General features: G+C 41.2%; 2 protein-coding genes across 4 annotated transcripts in view; one reads left to right on the forward strand and one right to left on the reverse strand.

The window, feature by feature from the left end:
- The window catches only part of LOC129002272 (1-phosphatidylinositol 3-phosphate 5-kinase), a 57783-nt gene extending 47513 nt beyond the window's left edge, over positions 1-10270 (reverse strand). For 2 of the 3 annotated variants that reach the window (XM_054429952.1, XM_054429951.1), the window contains exons 1-3: positions 10060-10270; positions 1311-1466; positions 726-829 (exon numbers count right to left, since the gene is read on the reverse strand). In XM_054429952.1, the coding sequence (XP_054285927.1) occupies positions 726-829; positions 1311-1443 (237 nt within the window). In that variant the 5' untranslated portion in view covers positions 1444-1466; positions 10060-10270. Of the gene's footprint in view, positions 1-725; positions 830-1310; positions 1467-10059 lie in introns of those variants that run through there. The other variant, XM_054429953.1, reaches the window with a different exon arrangement.
- Positions 10271-10742: 472 nt separating this feature from the next.
- LOC129003835 (suppressor of cytokine signaling 6) lies at positions 10743-15049 on the forward strand. Its single transcript, XM_054432159.1, has one exon. The coding sequence runs from the start codon at positions 11092-11094 to the stop codon at positions 12127-12129; it is 1038 nt and encodes a 345-aa protein (XP_054288134.1). The 5' UTR covers positions 10743-11091; the 3' UTR covers positions 12130-15049.
- Positions 15050-15505: the final 456 nt, after the last annotated feature.

Genomic DNA, 15505 nt, shown 5'->3' on the forward strand with positions numbered 1-15505 from the left:
TTGATTACAATTTGTTTCTTGTTATTAATTAATTTAAAACCTCATTTAACCAAATAAAACTATATAGTCATTATAAGCAATTACTCGTCCACTAGCAATATAACAGTAGACACAAATAATGAGAAACTAACCCTAAAATAATAGAATCAAATTGTAAACAAAACACGACATCTAAAGAAAACCGGACAGAACTAACAATAAAATTGGCTTCGAACAGCTGTTCCATAAGGATGGGAAATCTACTAAGGAACTATGTAGTAATACATTTGAATAAGAATGAACCCAAATTTTTCGGACCCACTCGTCTCAGGGGCCTCTCTATTCGCCGTTTCCCGCTCACCGGTTCGCGGGCCCCCTCAGCTCCCGCCCCCCCCCCCCCGCACTGCGGGCCCTTCTGTTACGCCACTGGAGCTGGTTGAGCTGAACAAGCCTGGCCGAAAAGCTTGGGTGATCAAGCACCAAGGCAGGAAATCAGGCTAAACTGTGCCTTTATTTTTGCGATAGTACTGCAATCGCAGAAAGCATCTGTGGAAATTGTGCAATAAAAATTCTTAATGTCTTCACAACTGCTGGAGATGTTCACCATTTTGCTGTAATCGCTAGACTCAATGTTAACCCTTTTCCATTAATCTACTTGTCCTGTATCTTCACTCATCCAGCACTAGCCTATCTATTTAGCTAGTTGCCATTAAAAATTGAATAATCATTTGAATTTTCGATTTTACCTTATTGAATTCCGGATTGTCAGGCCACCTACTTTCAGGAGATACTGGAATCTCTGGTGTGGTGGCACCATCTCCAACAACTGCTGCAGATGTTGTTTTTGTATCTAATGGGAAAAGCGACGGAATAACAAAAGTTTATCAAAATTGAATCCTAAAATTTCAGTTGAGGGGTTTTTTTTCAGTAAAAAATCTTCAAGAATAGGCCTATATTTGAATAAGATTCGCAAGAATTGGGTCTGATTTTAAATTGATTAGGTACCACTTACCATATTTTAAATGTAACGTCTTGTAAGTCAAAAGTACAAAAGTATAAGTGTTATTAGACATATTTTATGTAGGCCTACAATGCTTTTGTAACTGAATAGGCTAACAGTGTTTTTGTATCTAATTTATGTGATTTATTAAGTGTTTTCAAATAATTGGGTTAATTTAATTTACATATTGTTACATTCTTTAGTTAACTATTTATTGTTAGTATTGCTTCTGTATGTTAGTTATTTATATTGCTTACTTACTATGGTACAAATATAATTTAAATAAATTTTTTCTTGCGTGTTAATATTAGCCTACAGTCAGAGTACCTACCAAGAGCCTGGCTGGTATTACTTCTCTTGAAAAACTTGGAAAATAGATAAGTTATCCCTGGGGTGTCTTCAGGTTCGGGACTGAGAGGAGCAAACTCTGTCAATGTTGTTGGTGATTGAAGATTTCTATTCATCTTCACAAATTAACTGGCAATGTCTAAAACAGAGAACAGACATACAACATTAGACTTCATTATTCATTGGCCTTTGTCGTTGATCCTCTGGTGAGGAAATAAACTGCGTCGTTGTTTAATACGAAAAAAAAAACAACACAAAAACAAAAACTACACGCACATATAAAATAAAACTATGTATTTAACATGGCGGGCAGGCAGTAGGCGGTACAAAAAATTAATTGTTCCGCTCCAAATTGTCCTTAAAGAAATCATCTACTTTGTAATATGGTCTATTGATCATCAAGTCTTTCACAGCACTCTTGAACTTCCAAATGCTGACATCGAATAGTGGAAGGGAGTCTGTTGAAGAACTTGATGGCTGACCTAGGGAAGGAATTGAGCGTCCTGCTCAATCTCGCACTGGGAACATCGAGATCCTGCCTAGCTCTGGTATTATGGGCATGGATGTGGCTTCTGGTGTTGAGAAGAGGAACACTGCATTTGATTTCAATAAGGCAGGCGTAGATATAGTGGCTGCAGACGGTTAGAATTCCAAGTCTTTTGAATATCGGTTTGCAGTGTTCTCTAAAAGGGCTCCTTGAGATGATATGGACTGCCGCTTTTTGAAGCTTTAAGACTTCCTCCACTTCCGACGCATGACCCCAAAGGTGTAGTCCATACGCAATGTGCGAATGTAACAGGGTATGGTATACCGTGAGCAGGTACTGCTCCGTGACACATTTCCGGAAGCGCCTGAGGAGACAGTTTACTCTCGCAAGCCGTGTGGTAACATGGGCATTCCATTCCATTCCATTTCGTTTTGTCATGAGAGCAAGAAACTCCCTGACTGCTAACCCGGTACCTATAATTAAACATACCCGGGCCCCATGATGTAGGCCGAAGCTTTCCCACCGACCTTTGGTACACCATGGGAGGATGACTTAAGGTCATCAAGCTCACCGGCTGCCGAAGCAACCCTTCGGAAAGAGGGTTGCCCCTCAATCCTAACCAGGGATACCGGCTACTTGTTTAAGCGTCACTTCACCTGGGTTCCCCCAGGTACGGAATCCAGAAGGACCATAGTGAAATGCCCTGACGCATTTAGTGCAAGCAACACTCGGGACCTATCCAATCCCTGACAGGCAAAACCCGCCATCAAAGCCAGGAAGAAGGGGACCACCAGCAAGCTGATGGGGGGAACCCCAACCACCCATTTACACCACTACCCGATCGAGGCCTTACCCAGTTGCTGGGAAACCAGAGGTGACCAAGGCGATAGATCCCTGAACACCCCCAGCGGGCTTGAACCCAGCACCCGATCTACTTCATTTGCCCATCAAGCCCAACATCACTGCCAGGCCATCAGGGTTTCCCCAAAAGGAGGCAGGAATAGAAGTGGGTCCCACCCGGATGAACCTATCCACCAAAGGTGGCGACACCCTTTGCTCAATTGAGGTTCCAGGGAGAACCCCCCACACTCTAGATAACCATACCTTGTGAGGTGTTTGTGTCGGGTAGGGCACCTATCCTAAACTTACCTCCGATTTGCTCGGACAACTCGGGAGTAGTCCAGGGTTCTAGCTGAGTCTCCGTCGCTTGCTAACCGCCTCTTGATCTTCGTAGACGTTTTCTTCGTCGTCCTACACGCACACGATACTAGGGTTGTATGTCAGCACAACGACGCACTGACCATGAATATATCGGCACTAAATACGATGCCTCTATGCGAACTAAAATACGTGACCAGCTTCTAGGTCTAACAAAAGGTATCGCTTCTCGAATAAAACTAAAAATAAAACTCTCGTAATGAAATAAAAGGTCGACCCGCGCAATAACAAAATAACGAAATGAAATGGCGTCAGCGCTAATATGCCAATGAACTTCTTGGCTTCGAAATATAACTAAATGAAATACTTTTAGGTAAAATAAAAAAAAATAACTTCCGATAAATAAACTAAAAAGTGTAGGCTACTGTGGCACCGCACACGCAGTGCCGGCCCGAGAAATACAATACGCTAATCACCTACAACTAAGATTATAGTAAATGGTAACTCTTACTCGCCAAAGTAAAACGGGGAAATAAGATTATTATTAACGCAATGATAGACCGCTGTACTTACGTCTGACGATACTTCTCTCGATCTATTATTTTGTCGCTTTTATGTATTTTGTCTCGCACGTTGCGAGTCGACATCCACGACCTATGCTCGCAGGTCCGCTGCACGCTCTTGAGGAAGGTTGTTAGGCGAACAAGCGCTCGCCGTAGACTGTCCTAAGAACTGTCCACTGTCCACTGGTCTCGGCTTCTCCCCACCACGTCTACGGCAGCGCTTCAAGGTGGCAGCGGCCGAGTCTCGAACTAGGAGACATGACCAGCTGCAGTGGACATGTCTGACATTGTTGTCAAGCGCGCTCAAGCCTTCGCGGCCTTTAAATAATTAAAACGACCCCCCAATAAAATGTGACCATTACACCCCCTTTTCACTTTGGCGACAAAAAAAAAACAAACAAAAAAAAAGGTACCTGCCTACAGGTATCTTCGCTTGTACAAACGCTTCTTCTAGTGGGCGAGGCGACAAACCTTCCCCGCACCCAACGCTCGGCCCTTCTCTGGCGGGGAGAACGCTCTCCTCTCACGCCTACGTAAAAGAGAAGTGTTGGCCTGTTCGTCAAAGTTAGATTTCAATCTACGATTTGGCTGAGTTTTATCGCACAACCTCGGGAAACTGTTCCTATGCTTGACATGGATATCACTCGGCGACGACCGATTATCCTTTCGACTTGCAACGAACATTTGGCGCTCGTTTTTAAGAACACCCATCCTCCTTCTCTGATCGCGACTATCACCGTCCGTATCCTTCCGACCGTTCAACCGAAATAGTTTGCCGCTACGAATAATGTATTTATCGAAACTCCCGGTATTAACATTCACCTTGGTCCAAAGATTATCGTACCATCTGTCTGTGCCACCAGATCGGTTATTCAACCTTTCTGGATCACTCCCTGGTGTTTTAGCGTCCGAGTTAACGCATACTTGAAGGGGACACACCGCTGTCTCGATGGAGGTATACTCGGCGACACCTTCTGCCTGTCCCGATAACGCACCAGCCACATTGTTGGCGGTACCTGTCTGGTACTGAGTCTCAACACCGTGCCGTTCGTTCACTCCATCAGCCGCGTCCGGTCTCGTATTCTCTATCTCCACGTGGTATGTCACCAAATTCAGTCGTTCTAAGCTATCGACCCCGAGAACTATGTCACTGGTAAGCGTGTGAAGATACAGAGCATGGAACTCTTCCATTCGTCCTTTCAATAGACCTTTGAAGTGATAGGACTTGTCCGACTTCGAATAACTACCGTTGGCGAGTCTCACTACCATAGGAGTCAAAACAGACATAATTCCAGACTGTTCCAAGTGACGTGCCACCGCCGTGCCGATCAACGTGACTACGGCACCTGTATCTATTAGCGCGGCGAACTCTCGCCCTGCTATCGTCACTGATACGTGCGGTCGTCTGTCGTTGGTCTGAATCTGAGCGTTGTCGGTTTCCGGGAATTGCTTAATTTTCTCTAACCAAGCGCACCAGTCCGGGGAGGTCTTCGTAGAAGGTACTACTGAGGATTCAGGCGACCTCATTTGGTATTTTCCTCGACACCGACAATCGTGGGTTCGGATACCCACCTTTTTACAATAGAAACACTTTAGAGTTCTGGGCATACGGCAGTCACGAAACATGTGACCTTTCTTGTCACAGTTCCAACATGTGATAGCAGATTTTTCTCTCATGTTATTCGGCCATCGCGGAACTGCCTTGTTTTCTCGGGGTGAACCTCCGCGCTCACGCTCCGAGTTACGTCGTGGTTTTGTAGATGACGAAGTCCTCGTAAAATTACCCGTCCGGGGGTTCGGAGATTTCTCTCGTGACCTACGTGGTCTTGCCTCTGACCGGAAGCCTACGCGCTTCTCAGTTAATCGTCCCGTCACGCCGTTCGATGACTGACACTCGCCAATCGTTGAAACTCCGAAATCATCTCCTGATTTATTATCGCGTCCGCGTCTCGGGTGATAAGCCGTTTCGGGGACCAACGCTGCTGACGGAGGGGGAGGGGGACGGAAAAGAGATTTTTCCCTAAAATAGCTCTCAACGTGTTCCGCTTGTCTGAGCATTTCGTCGACCGAGAAAAAATCGTGTCTCCTCATCGTCAACTTATATTCGGGTCTCATATTCATATACAAAATATTCAATTGTTCGTGGAGACTGAGGGTTCCCTTGCGTCGCATGAGAGTAGTTAAAGCCACAACAAAGTTTCTAAAAGCTTCGTTGTCACCTTGAGTCCGACGCCGAATTTCTTCGTCTAGATTTCGCTGGTATCCCGGTGGTAGGAATTGTAGTTCGAAACTCGATCTAAATGACTCATAATTATGCCAGGAGTCTTTATAGTTTCGATACCACAACAGTGCATTACTATGTAGTAGCTCGGGGAGTGCTCGTATAATATCGTTCTTATTTATTTCGTAGGCCTCCATAAGCTCTTCCAGGCGTTCCAAGAAAGAAACGGGGTCTTTAGAGCCGTCAAAACGAACGTTCCACTTTCGAACTAAATTACACAACGCCGAGACATCAACACCAACCTTATGAATTACGTTCGAATTTTCGTGACACGAAGGCAAACCACTACTGAATCCGTGATTCACACTTGCCTGTGTAGCAATACCTAGTTGTTCGCTCGCGAACCCACCGTACGGTCGCTGACCGGTACCGGACACCGTAGGTCGATGAATCAAATCTGTAGAGTGGGAGGTGTCGAAAGCATAGTTAACACTTGGTCTGGTTAGTGTACTATACACTAACCCCTCGGAATTCGTCAAACGATCGGATTGTGTTACATTGACTGGATAATTACTAGCCTGATTGTTGGTCTTATCAGCGCGCATCGTTAGGCTTGATAACGAACGACAAACGTCCTCAAAGTTGGTTCCTGGAGGCAAACCAACTATCTCCCGTACTCTGTCAAGTTCCTCACTTCGTATGCCACTGGCACCTGGTCGCGAGTCGACATATCCCGTGTCGTACCGGTGTGGAAGTGCAGTCGCACCGTCCACGCTATCATTCACGTCCTTACCGTACACTGCTCGGGGAATGCCATGTTTCCAAAATTTACAAAACGACTTGCGAAGTTCGTCGACTGTCCCCATATTAGGCAAACCGTATCGACTCATTTCGTAACGAAGTTCATCCTTGGTTAACGTGTGAATCCACCCAATTCGCGGGTCATCCTCTGAGGGACTCTTAGACGTCAACGTACGATCAGTCGTAGTAAGTAAATTTAAAGTCGTTGGTACCATTAACTGTGTCGTCGTTGTACCTACTTGAGGCTGAGTAGCCTCTGCGGTCGTAGCGGGAAAACTTAAAGTCGATGGCACAGTTGGTTGTGAAATAGTTTGCGCTACTTGAGCTTGTAAAGACCCGGCAGTTGTAGTCGTCGTAGTCGAGGTCGATTCAGTCACCGCTCTGACCGTTTTAGGCGTAGTTTTCGCGCTAACACTCGATCCTACCATTTTCGCTTTTTCTTATATTCCAAAGAAAAAACCACTACGATATCGATTTTACCGTTCGGGCGCCAATACGTGAAGCACGTATGAATATTACGATAATAACGAAACTTTCAATGTCCCTGTTCGGGCGCCACTTTGTGAGGTGTTTGTGTCGGGTAGGGCACCTATCCTAAACTTACCTCCGATTTGCTCGGACAACTCGGGAGTAGTCCAGGGTTCTAGCTGAGTCTCCGTCGCTTGCTAACCGCCTCTTGATCTTCGTAGACGTTTTCTTCGTCGTCCTACACGCACACGATACTAGGGTTGTATGTCAGCACAACGACGCACTGACCATGAATATATCGGCACTAAATACGATGCCTCTATGCGAACTAAAATACGTGACCAGCTTCTAGGTCTAACAAAAGGTATCGCTTCTCGAATAAAACTAAAAATAAAACTCTCGTAATGAAATAAAAGGTCGACCCGCGCAATAACAAAATAACGAAATGAAATGGCGTCAGCGCTAATATGCCAATGAACTTCTTGGCTTCAAAATATAACTAAATGAAATACTTTTAGGTAAAATAAAATAAAATAACTTCCGATAAATAAACTAAAAAGTCTAGGCTACTGTGGCACCGCACACGCAGTGCCGGCCCGAGAAATACAATACGCTAATCACCTACAACTAAGATTATAGTAAATGGTAACTCTTACTCGCCAAAGTAAAACGGGGAAATAAGATTATTATTAACGCAATGATAGACCGCTGTACTTACGTCTGACGATACTTCTCTCGATCTATTATTTTGTCGCTTTTATGTATTTTGTCTCGCACGTTGCGAGTCGACATCCACGACCTATGCTCGCAGGTCCGCTGCACGCTCTTGAGGAAGGTTGTTAGGCGAACAAGCGCTCGCCGTAGACTGTCCTAAGAACTGTCCACTGTCCACCGGTCTCGGCTTCTCCCCACCACGTCTACGGCAGCGCTTCAAGGTGGCAGCGGCCGAGTCTCGAACTAGGAGACATGACCAGCTGCAGTGGACATGTCTGACATTGTTGTCAAGCGCGCTCAAGCCTTCGCGGCCTTTAAATAATTAAAACGACCCCCCAATAAAATGTGACCATTACAACCTTCCGGTCTCAGAGACAGGGATTGGCTGATGGAGTGCGCCCAGCCGTTGCCCTCACACTGCGGAAAGTTACGTTCCCCTAGAGTGTCCCCGTGAACTGACGGGTACTTGCCCGATTTCACCTCCAGGAAGGCTACTTCCAAAGTCGAGGATTTGCCACACTGAATGCCGGTCGCACATCAACAAGCGGGTCGGAGCCCAAAGGATCATAGCTACAGGCAGATGATAGATTGGTGGCGCACTTCCACCTCTTGCAGAGCTGAACACCCCCCATAACCTGGATGGAGAAATGTCACTGGGTACTCTCACTTTGGGTAAACCCAAAGAGGCTGGCTTGTCCAGTCGTCCATAACTATGACCTACTTGCAATGCCGATTCCGACACCGAGCAGTTACCTCCCCTTTGGGGGCTAACTCACCCAATTTTTTCACCTCCCAGGACGAGGCTACTTCCAGAGCCGAGGATATGCCTCACAAAATGTCAGTCGTACACAACAGGCAGGACGAGCCCGAAGAACTCCAGTCACAACCACAGCTACAGGCAGGTGGGAGACCGAAGTCTCGCAGAGCTGAACACCCCTCCACCCTGAATGGAGGAAATGTCACTGGGTACTCTCACTTTGGGTACCACCCAAAGAGGCTGGCTTGTCCAGTCGTCCATAACTGTGGCCTACCTGAAGTGCCGGTTCAAACACCGGGCAATTACCTCCCCTCTGGAGGGCAACATGGGCAGCATGATCATTCCAGTTAAGTCGGCTGCCAGCTGGACAGCCGACTCAACTGGAATGACCAGGAATCCGAGAAGTTTTACTGCAGCCATGTCGTCTGAGGAGTCTCTTGAGAGGGTACAAAGGAGTCTCTGGGTTTTGTCTCCATTCAGTTGCAGCTTATTCATCTGGAACCATGCTTTAGCTTCTTGGGCCTAAATTATGGCTAAATTCCTAGTGTGGTGTATAGGTTTGGCACTTCCAACAGTCCATGCCTGTTTGTAAAGTTTGACATTTGACCAACCAAATCTGTGGACCCAGTGTTAAAACCAGGTTTGGTAGCTAACTTAGTAAATATTCAATTTAGATGGATTAGGCTAGATTACCATGGTAGGCCTACAGTACATGTATGCTCTGTTATGTTCTCTTTATGACAGGTTGAGCTAAACAAATTTATATTATAGCCATTACTATCGAGAACTAACGATGAACTAACGATTGGTATGATCAAAATTGGATACGCTAATATGGGTACGCCAACTTCACGGACCTATTATATTGATTCATTCGAATGAATGTAGGACATAAACTTAAGTTAAGTGCAGCCCTAGTACTTAGTTCTTAGTCCATAAGAATTACAACTCTTACAGACAAATATATGTAAGGAAGTAGGTAGCCTAGGTACCTATCTAACTTGTTCAATATTATATTGTCGAGAATCTTATTATTAGGCTAGAGTACTGTATTAGCAAGTAACTTATGAAGGAATAATTAAAAATAATGAAGGCTGCACTTTACTTGACGTCCTACACTCATTCGAATGAAAATATCGATCGATATATCGATTAATTGATTGCTTCATTCGATATATCGTTTGGTTATTTAGGTAAGGTTAACCTAACCTAACTAACCAAACGATATATCGAATCGAAAAAAACAATCGAATGAGTGTAGGACGTCAAGTAAAGTGCAGCCATAATGAATTTATTCGTGTTATTTCACAATCATAAACACAGGATAGGCCTATAGGTATTTAACGTCATAAATTCCTGTTTAAAGATAGGTATCAAGATTGTCCTTGGGTAGGCCTATAACCATTGACTATATACCAGTATACCACAACATATAGTTGTGGCATATAGTCAATGGTATAACCCTATTTTTGTATTTAGGCTACTCACTTGACTAGGATACTGCACCCTACTACTGATTCACTGAGCCAATCCTTATCTTATCCTACCTCTACCTCTACCTACCTCTTAAATTAGTTAGTTGACAGTTAGTAGTATAGTTGTTGATATCTGTAATTTTGACATCTCAAGTTCCAAATATAATAAACACTGTATAAAAAAAAAACTTGTGATAACCCCATTATATTATAACAGACCTGGTGTGGATTATTTATTATTTGCTATTATAATTATAAACCAAGTAAGTTATGTGGGGAAGTCAAGTCACACCAATGAATGAATTGATTTAACTATTTAACCTAACAAACATTTAACAACATTAAACTTGACATTAATTTATTTGAGAAATCATTCGTCAATCATCAATGATAAAGGCAGGCTGGTAGAACATAGCATGAAATATGCCTATGTTGGTATTAACGTTAACTGTGATATATTAGTTTATTCTTTAGTTGCGGAAGAGAAGTGTGCATTTAAGTATACAATTTATTTGATGTCTGATAGAGTTAGGGTTAAATATTTAAGCTGGAACCGAGTCAAATATTATAAAAGTACCTATCATAAGACAGTTTTGTGTAAATTAAAATCCAAATCCAAACGGAGCTATCAAAAACCAAATTCCTCCGGCCCTGTCTATTGCCAGCTCAGCTGAAAAACATCTGGTTCGTAATAATACATTCTGTCTGTAATGTCATCTGGTTCTGATGCTGCACTACTGGCACTCTGCAGTAAAGTAAAGATGTGAGTTGATTACTTCGTTTCGTTTCTGGTGTCTCGGTTTCTGTCTGCCTGTTTTGAAATGGATGTTGTTCCTGCTGTCGAAAGTGTTTTAGGAACAGTTTAATTTTGTTATTGATTTATGTACAGTATTTTACAGGAATTCATAAGCCTTATAGTATATCAGACTTATTGTGATCTCAAATAAAAATATTGGTTTATTTTGGTGCCATATAGATGGATTCCGCAGTAATCCATTATGAGGTAGTGTTGCCATTCAGAAGGACATGTCGTATGGTCTAGGTCTAAATATAGGCCACAAACTATTGTTCCAATGTAGATAGAACTATTTAAAAATAATATATTTCTTGAGGTTTAAGTATGGAGCAAGAGAAACTAAAGAAACAAGGAATATTTAGTGCTATTAAGAAAAGATTGTGGTCTGGTAACCTGGCTGAAAAGTCTTGTTTCAAGAAAAAAGGGCCCAAACGTAAATTAAGAACAACAGAGTCTTCCCATTGCAATTTCATACCTTGTGATAGTCACGGAGTTAATACAGAGGATGAGGATACTCAGGATAGGCCTACCAAGAAAAACGAATGTAATTTAAAAACAAGCACAAGTGAACCTGCTATTGGGAATTCAAATGATAATAGGCCAAATATTACTTCTTTTGGTGGGATAATGGACAATGTCAATGAAGAAGTTTTGCTTCACATAAATTTAGGCGTAAACTCTGAGGAATTACGTGAAGATAATACAAACTGCAATAATAGGAATTCTAATCACATTTTCTCAGCATCCCAATCAAGCTTACAGTCAGTGTTGAGTGTAAGTGATCCCCAACCAATAGTTGAAAACAATGCTGCTTTTGGAATTGACAGTAGTGAAAATCAGTTTGAGTCGAATCTGAAGTCTGGATTGTTGAATGAACTTCTGAAACTGTCTAAATATGGATGGTACTGGGGCAATATTTCTAAAGAAGAAGCAGAGGAAAAGTTAACTGATCAACCAGATGGAGCATTTCTACTACGAGACTCTTCAGCTGACCATTTTTTACTAAGCCTTAGTTTTAGAAGTTCTGGCAAGACTTTACATACTCGCATAGTGTACAGACTTGGACTGGGGCTGTTCAGTTTTTATCAGCAGCCTGATGAAAGCTTCCCTAGTATCGCAGAACTTATTGAACATTCAATGCTGATTTCTAAATCTGCTGTCTACTGGTATTCCCGTCCAAAATTTCCGGGACAACCAGCATTTCCAGTTCGTCTAACAAAACCAGTGTCAAGATTTGCACATGTGCGTTCACTCCAGCATCTTTGCAGATTTGTCATCCGCGAGTCCATTAGATTAGATAATATTCAAAAGCTACCTCTCCCACCTAGTATAATTGGCTACATCGCAGAGGGACACTACTGATGTAAAATAAGTATTTCTTTAAATGAAATTAGTTAAGGTAACTTAATTCAAATACAGATCTTAAACTACATTTGCCGTGAAAAACCTACACCAGGGGCCACGAGAGTCTGCAGTTGGTGGAACTTAGCCAATAGAAAGACCGGACTAGCGCGGCGTTGCAAAATCGCCCATCCACTAATTTTCGACACTAATTAGGCTAAAACAATATTTTCAAATCAGCTGGTAATAAGTTATGAGATTTGACAACATCGCACTGTCCTCATTGGTTCCTTCGAAGTCACGTGGTAAATAGGCTTCTCCCTCAACAACAGACTCCCATGGTGGACCGTACTGTAAGTTAACAACCATTAAACGACTTAAGTCAAGCCTTAAGACTACAAAGTTAGGGTTATTTTGAATTACTGATCCCCTCTTAACCGACCTTGTTTTGATCGATGTAACCGCTGCTTTCTAGGAATCTCGGCATTTCCGCTCCCACGCTCGGCGATGGGAATAACATGCTAAACTCTACAGGATGTTACAGGCTATAGATAAACATTGTGTCTTGTATTGAAAAAGTTGCTTGTATCGTTAATTTTGACAATATAGGCTAAGTTTTGTAGGCCTACCTCTTGCCTACGAAACTATGATTTATTCCGGTGAAAGTAACTTATTTGACTTAAGTTAACTTAACTAGGTGTTTTGGACTTATTTAGGCCTATGACTTTTCTATCTTCAATAGGCCTACTGAAAAAAAATTTATTTGCAAATTACGAACACAAAACCTAAGAATAAATATTAAGTTATATAGGCTAATTTCAATGAATAGCACTTCATTTTCTTAAATATTTAGAGATTGCCCGTTTTAACTGACCTTTTGAGTTAAATCTGACCTAGGCCCTGTTAAGAGGGGGTCTACTGTATATGAGTAATATTTATTATTTATTATTAGTAATCTTTACTTATGTCCCAAACACCAGTTTAAAAAAGAAAACCCAATACAGTAGGCCTATAGATAGGCCTAATCAAGATTGATATAGCCTATAGAAAACCGTTGTGACATTTTAAGATTGTGGCTACAAGATGGTAATACCGAATAGTAACAATAACTTAAGTTTATTACAAAATACAAAGTAATGACTCTTCTCTGCATTCCCCAAAAAAAAAAACTGGTAACTTACCTCTGACAGCAGGGTCGAGTTGAGAAATGGGCCCGGTCCTTGGGGCGCAAGAGGTTTTAGGTTTTTTGGGGGTGCAAGGAAGAGAAAAATTCCCTAACAATGTAGGTGGAGAGGGGCGCAATTATCTTTTATGAAAACCGTGGGCCTGACTGACTGAGTTGTCTTCAGGTAGTGACACACTAATTGTAGGTATTGTACCGCCATATAATTAATTTAAGACTAAAGATGCTCAAGTTGCATTAGGCCTACTGCAGCCTTCATCAACTACCAAAGGATCAAACAGGTCAAACTTAATTCTAAATTCCCTTAGCGTTTTTGCTGAAATTCTTTAAAATATTTAATCTAAATGTAAACCTCAGCTTTTTATAGAATATTTAGCTATTAGAAAGATCTAAAAATTGTAAATTGAACCACTAGGAAATATTATTATAGGTAGGTACTCTGTAAGCTGATTTACGTATATATTCTTCTTGGGATATTATGAGGAACAGCCTGATGTGACAGACCAAGTTAAAATCAAGTTAGAGTCTATAAAGAGTCTCCCGAACTCTCTACCTGCCGGTAGGCTACCTTTCAAGAATTGAAGGTACCGGTACCGTACCATTCATCAAATTTACAAAACTCAAAAATTAGCCTACCCTTGCAACCGCCAATTTGTTTTCTCACAAAACTATTTTTTATTTGTTAACAGCTGTTTGTAGTTAGGCCTAGTTGAAATTAGGTACGTATTGATTAATAAAGCAAATGCCTATTTAAAAAAAATATTCGTTGTAAATGTTGAGTTATTTATGATGTTAGTAAGTTATGAAAGTTATAGATAGTTTTATGAAGTTATGTTTAAACTTTGTATTTAAAATGTTTTTTAAACTTAATTTAAGGCCTAATTTAAAAACTACATAGGTAAACAAAACTACTGTAACTAGGCCTACTGAGGTACGGTAATGGTTTTATTTAGACAATTTTATTAAAATTAATTGTATGATACCAAATGTAAGCAAATCGGTTCAATAATAAGGGAGAACACTCATCGTTAAGATGCCAGTAGGCTACTGTGTACATCTACGTTTTGCTAATTGGGTAAAATAACAGCAGATATATGTGACAAACAATTTTCCCCCCTCAGAATAGGTCTTTTTCATTATTAATCTCCCTAATTTCTTCAACAAAGAAAGTCATTAAACAATTAAAAATAGTTTTCTGGAAAATACAAAATGGCAGCTGTATGGGCAACTATTGAGTTTTAGGCATTTTTAATATGATATTTTAGCTTGTCTTTGGTCCAGGAAAGATACCTTAAAGCGCAAAAGGTCAGTAGAGAGTCCGGGTCACCCCGTATATATGTATTATTTAATGCTGCAATGTTTTGGTTAAAAACTCAGCTTAGATTGAGCTTATGTATATTCAACATAAGATCGATGCTGTAATCTGTAGTTTTAATTAGTCAATACCTAATTTGTAATCATGCTGTATTATTAAATGTTTGGAGACAGTAAAGTCCTGTGTCCGAGGTCAAGGTATGACTAATTTACGAAATAAGACAAAAGTCATAGATAACCTTGACTATAATGCTATGATCAAAGAAACGTCCAAAGTCTTATATTCTTTACTCATTTTGACTGATTGTTTACTGTTTACTGTTGTTTATATTCTGTTTGTGTACACTTTGTTGTGACGTTATAGTTAGATAGTTGCAAGTCGTTATAAACAATTTTTGTGTAGTTTTTATATACAGAGGTGTTAACATTTAAATAAATGTTTAATAAAAATCAATAGATAATTATTTTGTCCTCTCCATTGAGTAGAAATTTTCACAAAAGATAACAACACTAAAATAGTAGTTTTTAGTAGTGGAATGAGCAAACTATAATGTCAATTACACAATCGTAATGGATGATATAATTTAATAAATTCAGCTCAATACTGCTGCTTTTTGTTCATTTTGTTACTTAGTTAATGGTGCAATATGACAACAAATATAGTTCATCACATGAAACAAAAAGTGTTTTCCAACCCTCTCCCATTTTCTGTGAAACTTAAGCTCGTGTTAAAAAGAGTCACTCTTTACGCCCTAGCGATGAAATACACTATTAGGGTCTATTTGCCACATAAAAGAAGTCAAGTTTACTGCAGGCAAATGGAGTACACTGTATAGTACACTTGAATTTAATCTTGCACTAGAAATAATCAGGAAATAAAAAAATCACAATCCTAAAGGT

Source organism: Macrosteles quadrilineatus, unplaced genomic scaffold (assembly GCF_028750875.1).
Source record: "Macrosteles quadrilineatus isolate MER2022 unplaced genomic scaffold, UCM_ALF_1.0 Scaffold_9__3_contigs__length_116548681, whole genome shotgun sequence".
Taxonomy (NCBI): Eukaryota; Metazoa; Arthropoda; class Insecta; order Hemiptera; family Cicadellidae; genus Macrosteles; species Macrosteles quadrilineatus.

What these genes read in the sequence shown, in the direction of transcription:
- LOC129003835 (XM_054432159.1), top strand. Translation starts at nt 11,092, where the DNA reads ATGGAGCAAGAGAAACTAAAGAAACAAGGAATATTTAGTGCTATTAAG.